The sequence below is a fragment of the Melanostigma gelatinosum genome (assembly GCF_949748355.1).
Source record: "Melanostigma gelatinosum genome assembly, chromosome: 2".
In the NCBI taxonomy this organism is placed as follows: Eukaryota; Metazoa; Chordata; class Actinopteri; order Perciformes; family Zoarcidae; genus Melanostigma; species Melanostigma gelatinosum.
The window spans coordinates 18,712,252-18,725,173 of record NC_136635.1 but is presented as its reverse complement, the minus strand read 5'-3'; the positions used below and the strand labels follow the sequence as shown (position 1 = coordinate 18,725,173).

Sequence of the window (12,922 nt, the reverse complement as noted above, 5' to 3'; positions counted from 1 at the left end):
TTGGTTGCTCTGCAGTATTTTCAGTTTGTTTTCCTTCAAGCTCATCCGCTCAAACATCCCATTTATGGCTATAGGACTCCTTTTACCTCCTCCTCCTCCTCCTCCTCCTCCTCCTGTCTACATGCAAATGTCCTGGTCCATGTTTTTCGCCATTGGACCTGAACCACCTGGAGTTATTGTTGGACCCTCTTGAGGACGACTTTTTACGTGGTCGTGTCAATTATGTGCGTTGAAATGCTCTCACCACCCTGCCGTGTGGACTTGTAATAAAAAGAAAAGTAGGAATATTGAGAATTGTTTGGTAATCAAACCATAGAAGTTTGAATTGCGATGCACACACAGCTTCCCAGCCCCCAAGTGTTTCCTCTTCTGGAAGGTCTGCAGTGTCACAGTAATTAATGGTTATTAGCATTATCGATAGCACTGATTACTTCTTTGAAATCCATACCATTTTAATTCCTAACATTTTGAAGATGCAAGGGCGAGAAAGAGACACCACTTATTTGTTTTTCGCTCCCTACTTTTAAGAGGAAAAAAAATGGAGAAACAAATGTCGTGAGTGGACGCCCGGAGAGAATGCTGACAGCTCTCAGATCGCTCAGCAGTTGCTGTGATTTCAGCGATAGCCTCGGGAGAAGCTCTTTGCGTCTCTGTGTCAATAGATGGCGATAAAACATGCATAGCAGGGCTTTCCTCTGGGTGTTTGCTGAAGAGGGTGAAAATCACAGAATGTTTCAGAGACACTGGCACGTGGGAATTGAGCGATATGTGGAATCATTTTTTATTGTAGGCTACTGTGCGTCATGTATTTTGCATCCTGACAGTGAATTTACTTTCTTTCACGTTTTACAGAACGTTGCACTACTGGAAACAAACCAGTAGAGTGCCGCCCTCCCTTCCATTCTGCCTGACTTTGTTCAGTGTTTGTTCTGGAGTAGAAAACAAAATATAAATGGTATGGAGCCGATGAATGGGGCCGCTTACGCGATAAGCTACATCAGGCTTTGGCTACACACACACGCACACGCACACACACACACAGTTCATGTTTGGTCATTGGTCATTTTGTTCAGTTGATGGGAATTGTTCATCATAAAAAGGTTAAATGAACAACCTTGTCCTTTTAAATAAAGTATGCCCTTCTTGGCTTTTTATTGATCTGAACAATATGTCAATTTTTATGGCATTTATGGCATTTTTCTCATTTAATAAATGTTTTTTTTGTTGTATTCTGCCTCTTAAATAAATATATAAGGCTTACGGTATATATATACTTTTTTAAAAAGTCAACCTTGTTTGGATTGTTATTGCTGTATATTGCATCATTTAATGGTTCCGGTTTTGTTTCCCACAATGTCTGATGAGCTATATTTTTTTTGTTCTGACAAGCATCATTATGTAATAGTAACATATACTGTGAAATCCTGTATACACGAATATTTCAGAGTGTTGATGGAGAGTTTTGGGTAATGTCGGAAAGACATTTTAGATACTCATTTCTCTTCATTTTGCTTTAACCTTTATAGTACCTGGTCTACATGTGTAGTAGCAAGTGTGTGAACCAATTGACACTCGAGACCCTCTGAAAGCCTCAGCAGCGGAATTCTGGGGGGCACTGAGTATTTCTTTTTCAAATTGCAAAAACGTTTATCACAAATATGAAGACGGACATTTATTTTGTGGGGTTCCCTCTTTTATTGTGAATTTATTATTGAAAACCTGCACCCTAAAAAATGTTACCATTGGTTACTTAAACAAATGATGGCAAAAAAGTGACACTTAATGTAATTTAATAGATTTTAAGTTCTACAAATTATACACAGGATAGCATTACCTCCTGTAGATCACAGTATGGATAGCCCCAAGGTTCTGCTCTTGAAGTGGAGAAGGTTCAGCAGCCTGGCACTGAATTCATCCAGCTTGGACATTAACTTTGATTCAAGGTGAATCGTTGTGATTCTGTGAAACTCATCCTGCATCTGAAAAACAAATAATCAAACCAGCTATAGAGCCTCCAATTTATTTTGTTCATAATTTGATATACAGTGCCTTGCATAAGTGTTCACCCCCCTTGGATGTTGCATCCTTTTGTTGCTTTTATACATGAAATCATGGTCAATATAATTTGGCTTTTTTGACAAGAATTTGCAAAAAAAACCTCTTTAATATCAAAGTGAAAACTGATTTTTACAAAATAATGTCAATTAATTAAAAATATATACGGTAAAGTAAAGATTGCATAAGTATTCACCCCCTTCAGGTCAGTATTTAGTAAATGCACCTTTGGCTGCAATCACGGCTGCTGTGTGTGTGTGTGTGTGTGTGTGTGTGTGTGTGTGTGTGTGTGTGTGTGTGTGTGTGTGTGTGTGTGTGTGTGTGTGTGTGTGTGTGTGTGTGTGTGTGTGTGTGTGTGTGTGTGTGTGTGTGTGTGTGTGTGTGTGTGCGTGCGTCACTCAAGCTGGCACATCTGGACACTAAGATGTTTCTCCATTCTTCCTCAAAACAGCTGAAGCTCTGTCAGGTTACTCAGGGATCGGGCGTGAACAGCTCTTCTCAAGTCCAGCCACAAATTCTGGATTGGATTGAGGTCTGGGCTTTGACTTGGCCACTCCAGAACATTCACCTTGTTGTCTTTGGACCATTCTGTGGAGCTTTTGCTGTATGCTTGGGGTCGTTGTCTTGCTGGAGACTAAATATTCTCCCAAGTCGTCGTTCTCTTGCAGACTGAGTCAGATTATCCTCCAGGATTTGGCGATATCTTTCTGCATTCATGTTCCCCTCTACCTTTACAAGCCTTCCAGGGCCTGCTGCTGAGAAGCATCCCCAGAGCACGATGCTGCCACCACCATGCTTCACGGTGGACATGGTGTGTTTGTGGTGATGTGCAGTGTTTGGTGTTCACCAAACATAGCGTCTGGTCTGATGGCCAAAAAACAAAATTTTTGTCTCATCAGACCAAAGAACCTTCTTCCAGTTGACATTGGAGTCTCCCACATGCCTTTGGGCGGATTCTTTCCACAGTTTCTTTCTCTTTGCCACTCTCCCATACAGCACCGACTGGTGAAGAACCCGGGCAACAGTTGCTGTATGTACAGTCTCTCCCATCTGAGTCACTGAAGCTTTGAACTCCTTCAGAGTGGTCCTAGGTGTCTTGGTGGCCTCCCTCATCAGTCCTCTTCCTGCCCGGTCACTCTGTTTGTGAGGACGGCCAGCTCTAGGAGATTTAAACAAGTGCCATACTCCTTCCATGTCTTAATGATGGACTGAACTGAACTCTGTGGGATGTCCAGTGAGTTGGAAATATTTGTGTAGCTATCTCCTGATATACTTTTCAATGATCTTTTCTCTGAGTTGCTTGGAGTGTTATTTTGTCTTCATGTTGCAATTGTAGCAGGAATACTGATGAACCAGAGACTGGACCTCCCAGACACATGTGTTTTTATACTAAATTCACTTGACACACATCAACTGCACTCAGGTGATCTCCATTTCACTACTTGTGACACTGCTGGCATCAACTAGCTGTACTTCTGTTGAATTAGGTCAGTCACTTTAAAGGGGGTGAATACTTATGCAAACACTTATTTTACAGTGTATAATTTTAATTAATGGACATTTGTTTGTAAAAATCTGTTTTCACTTTGACATGAAAGAAGCTTTTTTTTGCAAATTCTTGACAAAAAAGCCAAATTATACTGACCATGATTTCATGTATAAAAGGAACAAAAGGGGAAAACATCCAAGGGGGGCGAATACTTATGCAAGGCACTATAATTTGAAGACCTCCGTTCACAAACGCAGCTCGTAATCAGTCAGCATGAGCTGCAACCCCTGTTTAAAAGCATACTATGCACTGAAGTAGGGTGGTAATTCCATCTGAATCTTCTTCTGTGGCCTCTTGTACTGAGAACATGAAAGTGAACGTTACCAAGACAAAACCTACAGAGAACAGAATGTACGAAAGCTGAAAATTATGCTGCTTTTCACCGCAAGATACTTGAGAAAACTAAATGCAGTGAATGTAACTACAGCGAGTACGCTTTTCATACATCTGTGCATTAAAATAATGAGGCCAATTAACTTGATTATTTGCAAGCTAACAATAGCTTGTTAATGTTGGGGATGGGTGGAAGCTCGGGCTGAGATCAGGACAATTGGTCAAATTAAATTGGCTGGTATCTTAAAAGAGCACTTTATACATTATTCCTGGGAAATAACATGACCAGAATCAAAGACGAGCGAGCGAGAGAGAATTCTGTTCACCATATAAACCTTCCACAGCGTGTATAACCTCGTTGATCAAATCTTATTGAGGTTCTGGAATAATTAAACATATCTAGTAGGGGGACCCCCACACCCCCCCGCTTGTCACTAGGTGTTTCGCACACGTGTAGCAGCTCACATTGGCTAATCTGCTCCCACTTTAACCTTGATACAGGGTAGAAATTAGCTTTTTAAGGCCTTTGCTGGTGCAAGGATCCAATTTATTTCTTACCTCTCAAATATATATATTTTTAATATGTGGAGATAAATGTGTTTGTCAAACTAACATTTCACTAAATGGATATATTTTTGCATGCTAGCTAGCGTTCATGGTCTCAGCAGAGGTATCTTAATTTACATCTGGAATAAACCGGCTATTTCTCTCCATCTCTGTGTTTATCAGGACAGGGCACAGAGATGGATTCATCGCCGTAGTGCTGGGAAAATGAGCATGAAGAGAGCTGCCCTTTCCCGGAGCTTCTTTTCGGCGAATAAATAACGTCCAATTAGACGAAACTCTCAAAGATCACAAAATCAGTTTGCCATTTCTCTCCAGGATACAGGCATCTGCTAATAACCTACCTCTTCTCCAAAGCCGCAGCACTGCATGATGGGAGACAGAGAGGCGTAGAAACTGAATGGGTGTTGGCAGTTTTTACAAAATATTTTTATACAAACCTCTTATTAGCAAATAGAGTGAAAGACTGAGTTTTACTATCTATTAATAAACTTTAGCCTCTATCTATCTATCTATTTGTTTTTCAAGAAGCCTAGTAGTAGTAACAGCGTCTCTGTGTAGTCAACAACTGTCAAATCAAATAAAGAAAGTACACAGCAATTATATTTTAACAATTATTATTCTCAATTTTCTAATTTAACTGGATGGATTATAAATAATACATAGAAATACATCAATAAATGTTCTTCTCATTTCAAGTAAAATAATGGCTGGATTAAAGAATAACTGACATAACAGAAAGCTTTTCATAAATGTGCATCTTAAAATAAAGTAATTCATTTTAGAAAAGCAGCTTTGCAGCTTTAAATTCAGTTCATTCAGGTGTGAAGTGATGTCAAAAAAGCCACAATATTATATTTTTCTCATCTTCCAAAAAGAGAAATGTTTGTGCATGATCTTTATCTGTGGTTATTAATCCACTTGTTTCAGCTCTATTCTCTCTGTTAACATCACTGTTGGTCAGTGAATTCATGTGTTAGGATTCTGATCATTTTGGGCTCTTATGTTTATTTTCTGTGTCTTCATTTAGATGTGAGTGGGTACGTTTGTTCAAAAGAGTTGTGCTTTGTCTCGTAGTGGCGCTTCATTTACCGGTTTTTAATTATCGTCACGGTCTCTAAACATGTGAGACACACTGGGTTTACACTGTCCGTGTGAAGAATTAACCTATAAGAGTCTGTTCATTCCTGGTTAAAGACTCTGGTCTCTTTGACCACTTTTCTGTTTTTGGAGAACGTCATGGGAAATAACTTCTCTGACTCACGTAATATTCTCCTGCTCTGCCTTCTCTTTCCTCGTCTCTCCCCCAGTGTGTGTACATCTCAAAATACCCATATTTGATTCGCTGAGCTGCATCACGTGTTGTGATTTACAACGCATTGATCGGTGCGTTTCCTGCATCGCTAAATGCCGTAACGGCTGAAAAAGCTGCGCAGCGCCTGTTAAAATAGAAGCGCTCTGTCAAAATAAAAACAATTTTAGGTCCTGGGTCCGGATACAACGGCGTCTGGGTCTGAATCCGGACCGCGGTCCGCCAATTGGCGACCCCTGAACCGGGTACATAGAATAATTGCGTTAGTTTGATCTGTGTTATGTTGTCACGTTGTTATCCTAATTCTGCCTTAAACAGATTGCTAGTGGTCATTTTTTTGGTAATACTTATAGGTTAATAGCTTTTGTTAACATTATTTTTACTGTTGGATTTTAACTTTGATGACTATCTAATCACTGTACATTGTTTCGGAGTGCTATGAATCACAGACAACCAAAAGTATAGTGTAGTTCAGCGTCAACACAAGTTCATTTTGAATGAATAAATTGTTAGAAGCAAGGGCATGGGTATTCAAAACTTGAACAGGAGGCTTCACAAGTGTCCCCCCTTTGTACGTCCGTTGCCGTAGCAGTGAGGCTCTCCAGATCAATGTAGCCTGTCAAAGAGAAAGTTGAGGGAAGACGATCTCTCTCTCGCTCTCTCTCTCCCTCCCTCCCTCCAACCACTGCTCGCATGCTGTAAACGATAATTAGACAGCCCATTTCCATGTGATTATAACGGGCTGGCAGCGTGTTTGTGTGGGTTTTGTCAGCTTGCACAAGTGTATTGGGAGGGGGGGGGGGGTTACTTGACTGAGTTGGCGGTTGTGTGTGGGAGGGGTCAAGCTCATGTGGGTGTTTGAGTGCTTAAAGAGCGCACACGATCAAGGGATGGCTCCCATGCGGAGGTAAAGACCACGGTCAGAGCTGACAGCTTGTCAAACCCAGACACATAATGGAGTCGTGATCATTCAAACCCATGCTTCTCGTCTGTCCGTCTCTGCTAAGATAACCCCCCCCCCCCCCCCCCCCCCCAGACTACCTCTAAATTACCATGTAGCGATGGTTAATAGGTCTCTTGAATTCCAGGTGGGTGTATTTCTTGGAACAGCGATAGCTTTTGTGGTCTGCTGTGCGGGGAACTTGGTGGGCTTTTGAAACGCAATGAGACAAAAAAAAAGCAGCTGAAGAGGCATGTGGACACCAAAGGAGAGGATAATAAAGACACGGGTCGTAGGTGGTCTTTTTTTTTTTTTTTTTTTTTTTTTTTTCATGGGGCTGCAGAAAATGTGTGGCATTATGAGAGATCTTATCAAATGCTTAATCATTCATTAAAAGCTTTTTTCATTGTTGTTGAAAAGGAAGGTCTGGTCACAGTACAACGGATGGCTATTTTTATTGAAATTGTTTTCTCACAATGTCCAGCCTACTGTTTTTGTATATATTTTCAAAATTTTCTTTGGGCAATCACATACACACCTATTGCAAAATGCTTAAAAATGTCACTTTGTCACACGCGCACACACTGCCATCGTCTCCCATCTCTTTTGGTTTTTAATGTGTGGTTAACCTTCTTCAGTTTTTCAGCTTTCCTTTTCATTGTCTTCTTCTTTCGCTCTTCTGCCACAGTTTCTCAAGCATCAGCACCTCACTTTATTCCCAATTTGTGTTTTTATGTTCTCATATCAACAACGTAATGGGCTGGCTCGTTAAAAACGTATTTGCTTTTGAGACTTTATTGTTCTGCGATGATTTTTCATCCGCACGTGCAGGTTTGTGTATGTGTGGGGGTTTGCAACGGCACTGGGAGGAAACCGGGAAAATGCCAAATGACTTCAGACATGGATGATTTGGGCTGCCATCAATCCATTGGATGACTTGGGAAATGTTAGGGTGGGCTTAACAACTGTTCAGATCGGACTGATGTTGTCACACAGAGAAATTAAATGGAGATAATAATGCCTCATACCTGATATGACAGAGTAGTCACAAAATACTAATTTTAGCACACACAGCGCACACACACACTCCTACACATTTGGAGGCCATTGGTAGCTCTTCAAGAGGCCTTTAGAGGGCACTACTCCACTGAGAATAGAGCACCGGCAAAATGCATCCCCACAGGCCAGTACATACTGATTAACAGAAGCCCCCTAATGAATCTTTTTGATTTGGCGTCAATAATTTCAGTCCAGATTTGGAGATTTATTTCTAAATGTATGGACTTCCATGTTCTCTCTGTAGGGCACGTAGGTTTTCTTTGTGAAGAGCGATTGACTGGTATATGTTGCCGAACACTCACACAGGAGCAACTCAGCGGGTTAGATTGAGAGAGGATCTTGGTATATAGGAGGACTGGAGAGGAGGAGAGAGAAAAGCCTAATAAAGTCTGTTAATTTGCTGCTATCAGAATGAAAGTCTCCGACTAATTATGGCCCTGGGTCATCGAGTCTGGATCGCAGGGAGAGGTGGCCCTGCATGGTTCACTTTGATTAGCTCACTCACAACACAGCCCCTCACTTCATTACTCTGATCTCTGTCTCACACTCGCTGGTACCCGCACACCCAGCAACCCCCGCCCGCATGGCAGTGGGGGGGGGGGGGGGGGGGGGCAGTCGAGCCACCATGCCGGTGTTAGTCAGAGGTGAGGGCAGGTGCGTTTGGTCCCGAGTGGCTACTGGACGTTGTGGAAGTCTCGTGTGCTTCCTGTCTGGCCGATTGAAGTCCAGGACGTAGCTTGGATCCGAACCATGCAGCGAGTCAACAGGCGAGCGGTGCGGCTGCTCCGACTGTTCGGATCCCCTCTGTCGACTGTAGAGTTGACAGATGTGTCGGAGCGTTTGGATTTCTTCACTTGCTGCAGACAGCCCCCCTCCTGTGCATCAGCTGTCTCGTAGTGGATTTTGCTTGAGGCAATGGCGCGTGTGTGTTTGCACATTGGATTGCGAGCCCCCCCCCCTTATTATCCCTGCTATAGAAACTCCCCTAATAGCAGTGATTTAAACTTTACCTGCATGGCTGCCTTGATTGGCTGTTGGGAACACCACAGTGATTTAATTACCCTTTGAAGACGGCTGACCTCTCAACTTCCTCGCCATGCGCTCGTGTAGAGACGATGGGATCACCACAACATGCCATAAATAATATGGTCTCATCAAGAGAAAAGTCAGCAGAGAGTGTGATATCTCCTCAGGAAGTCAGATTGTTGGACAAATATTGGATGAAGTGACGGGCCAAATAAACACACACCAACACTGTCTGTCTCTTGCCGCTCTCACTCACAGTGCTGTCAAGTCCTTACTCGCATAATAACTTCTTAGATTGTAGTATTAGTTACTGAGTATATGGTTGTTTTTCATTTGATATCAGTGTTAGGATTTTGTGTGTGCATGTGTGTATTCGCAAAAAAAAGGAAGGCAGTTCCAGGAAGGTGTTTTTACTGATTAGAAATCCATCCTAATAAGATGAAGTGCTGGTGTGAGTGTAGAGGGCTCAGGAGGAGGAGATATTTTTGGGGGGTGTATTTGAGGTGTTACTTGCTTGTCTCTGAGGCCTGCCTGTCATGTACAGCATCAGTCATGCTCTTTCGCAGCAGTTTTATTTCATCCACCATTCCCTTTAGTGCTTTGAAGGCACAATTCACTGATACTGCCTTGTGGGATGTGCTGCTGTTTTGTGTGTGTGTGTGTGGGGTGGGTGGGGGGGGTGCAGCAATGTTACACACATTGCCATCATTTTGTCAAGCGGCAGAGATCGGATCAAAACCAGTCTGTAGGATTATTTCGCGTGAGAGGGTAACTCTTAAACATTTCTAGCTTTGTGTCCTCATCTCACTCCGCCACTAAAAGTCCCTTTTTCTTTTCCCGAGAAAAGAGTAAAGCATCTCCAGGACTCCTCGTTTTACTTTTGGTTAAAAAAAAAGACACGATCACAAATTGACACATTTATTGATGCATAGTGCAGGAAACGTTTTCCCCGTTACCCCCAGTGCATAAAGACAACTGAGACCGTCCTTCATTGCTCTTTTTTTTTTTTTTGTGGTTCTTCTCCCTCCTCAACGTGAAAGTGCTCAGGCGGTAGACGGCTAGCGCTGTGTTTGCCGTGGCAGAGCGGAGCAGGCCTTTCAACTGAGACTATTGACTCGGTGTCTGTGTGTGTCTCTAATGCGGAGTCCTGCCTTTTCCTTTTCTTGCTGCTAACTGTGGTATTAGTCAATGGCTCTGTTTGTAACTCACATCTTATTTGTCCTTGCCTGCTCTTTGATTTGTTTTTAAACTGGTACAACTTTGTTTTAAATTCCCATCAGTGTGTCATCTTATCACACGAATGAACGTTGAAATCACCATCATCGCATACCGACGCCGTGTTCATACTTGTGCTTGACCGGTGTGATGCGCCGCGGACTCCCCGCTGCACTCACGAGTATGTTCTTATCATCCCCACTTCCTGGGTGATAGCGCAATCTGATAACGACAACAGTCGCCGCTCCGTCTGATTGATTAACCAGTGACCTCTGACCCCCTGCGGGACATTTTAATTGGCTGATGTATAATGAGCAGGCTTCCCTGAAGAAGAGCTGTTTTTAAGGCCAGAGAGATTGGGGGGGGCGGGGGGGGGCTATCTAATTAGCTGATTTAACTGATAACACCTGAGGCAGCTGTGTGTGTGTGTGTGTGTGTGTGTATAGCTCAATATTCTATCTGATCATGATCTCCTGTACGATAGAGATGGATGCAGCCCTCGCCGTATTATGCGAGAATGATTCATGGATTATACGACCCAGCCAAGTATGTTTATACGCACTGCAACAAGGTGGTTAATGCTCCGCCGCCGTGCGTTTTCTTGTGTGCGCTGTGTGTTTGAGAGAGAGAGAGAGAGAGAGTCTGTGTGTGTTGGTGGAATAAATGAGATTCTGTGAAGCGAAATTATGATGAGTAGATTAATACGACATCTTAATGCAGTAAGCAGGGGGCTTTTTGAGTGGCCGGCTCCTTATATTGCATCGTAATACCCAATAACATCAAATGCAAGATTACTTTCCCGTAAGACTACTTGAGTCATTTATGCACATAAATAGTGACGACTTGACTTTTTTGTTTTTTTCTTTGTGATTTCCGTTATGCCTTATTATTGAACATGGCCTTAGTTGCGTCATCTCTTGTTGAACTTGTGTACACAGGCAGGTGGGGGGGGGGGCTGTAGAAAACACAAGGACTACTATTGTATCAGCACATGATGCAAAGGGGCTGCATCCAAGATGTTGCTTTTATTGCTGCGTTGTTTTGATAAGCATTAGCCCAAATTTCTGCCTGACATCTTTGCAAACATTTATATTCGGACGAGGGCTGCGGCAGCAACAACAACACAAGTTATTATCGATGAATCCAACAGTTGCTTTCGAGATTAATCGTTGAGTTGTTTGAGACTGCCCATCACGGTGTCCAAAACCCTAAGATATTACATTTACCATCATTTATGACATTGATATTACAAGTAAAACTGATAATTGAAATATCAAAATAATTGCTATAGCCCGGCTGATTTATCCACTTATCATTTCAGATCTTGTCCAATGTTGAAAATATGCCATGCATGTCTGTGTGTCATGTTCCCTAATTATGGACCAAGACGGATTGTAGATTTTAAGTAAAATTTGTTTTTACATGTTCAGGGAATCTGCCTTTTTCTTCAATTCCTGTGTAATCGAGTTCTTTCTTCCTTTCAGACCTCGTTAATCGTCCTGACTAACTAGTTTCTCCAGCGTGTTTGCTCTTCCTTCGCTCGAGTCTCTGTATTTCACTCTGCAGTGGGCACGGGTGCAGTCTTGTGAAAATGTATTCTCATCTCTTCATTCTCTCTTCTCTTCCCTTTTTCCCCAATCGTGCACATTGTCCTCCTTGTTTGTTCTTTTCCTGTTTCCCCGCCTCTCTCGCGCCCCGATAGACTGTGAGGAGAGTGTACCGACCGAGGAGCCACGTAAGTTCAAGGATAGCTCGGTGTGTGGCCGCTCTTCTGCGCGTGGTGGTCTGTGCTGTGGGTGGGTGTGCGTGCTTGCGGACATGCTAACAATCTTTTCTGCGGGAGCTCCCAGCATACCTCTTTAATTTTTAATTAGATACAGGATCCCTGAAAGAAAACCCAAGCCCATGAGGAACAGTAGAAATACCTTTCCTGTGGATTAACCCCTCTCCTCTCACCATACACACCCTAATTACAGCACCAGACAATTACCCAGCATACTCCTGGGATGCACATTTTGTTCTCTTAATCTGGTGTCTTAAATAATTAAAACCAACCATGAACTCAGTGGCTCAAGAGAGTTGTGTATGTGCATATCTGTGTGTCTTATTGTTTTGTTTGTTATGCAGACCTCTCCTATCTACCAACAGCACACGAACCCACCCACCTGGCTCCATGTGACCCAGAACAGATTTACCTCCACCTTTTAACCTGATTACTTTATGTGCAGCATTGAGTTCATGGAAGCGCCATGGCTCACCCATACTTTACTCTGTCAGTGGTGTGATCACAGCACTTTCCCATAATCCCTTTCTCCATGCTTCTCTAGCGGCTAGGCATCCTGTCAGGGCAGACTGTCATTAATCATTTCGAGAAATATGTAAACACACAAACAAAGAAGAAAAAAAAGAAACGGAAATCATGGTTGTGGTTGAATTCAAATATTTGATCGTCTTTAAAATGATGACATTATTTAACTCGATAAATAAATAAAAAGCAGCTGGACAGTTCCCACATTCCAGTCACTGTCGCCCCTCCTCCGTGTTCTACCTGAACTCTGGGGGGAAAAATATGTAAATCTCATAATCTGACTTTATCCAAATCTGTGTGTGTCACACATATGTCAGCAATATACAGTAAGTGCATGCATCTGTGTAAATATTCCCTTCATGTGTTTCATAATAATTCACGCTTTCTGTCTTCATCAGCCAAAAAAGAAGAGGAGGATCTGGAGGATAAGAAATCCATAAAGAAGAGAATTAAAGAGCTCAAGGTGCTCGATCCCAAGATTGCACAGAATCTTTGTGAGTATTCGTTTCCTTTCTGCCCACTCCACCCCGGCAGGGAGTGAGTTTCACCGTTGCTTCGATG

At 42.5% G+C, this 12,922-nt stretch overlaps 1 protein-coding gene across 1 annotated transcript in view; it reads left to right on the top strand.

Moving 5' to 3' along the window:
* Positions 1-12,922, top strand: part of LOC306795513 (protein diaphanous homolog 3-like) — a gene marked incomplete at its 5' end in the record, with an annotated part of 141,062 nt that overhangs the window by 45,895 nt on the left and 82,245 nt on the right. Inside the window, one exon of the mRNA XM_079294045.1 lies at positions 12,760-12,855. Within this exon, the coding sequence (XP_079150171.1) occupies positions 12,760-12,855 (96 nt within the window). The remainder of the gene's footprint in view (positions 1-12,759; positions 12,856-12,922) is intronic.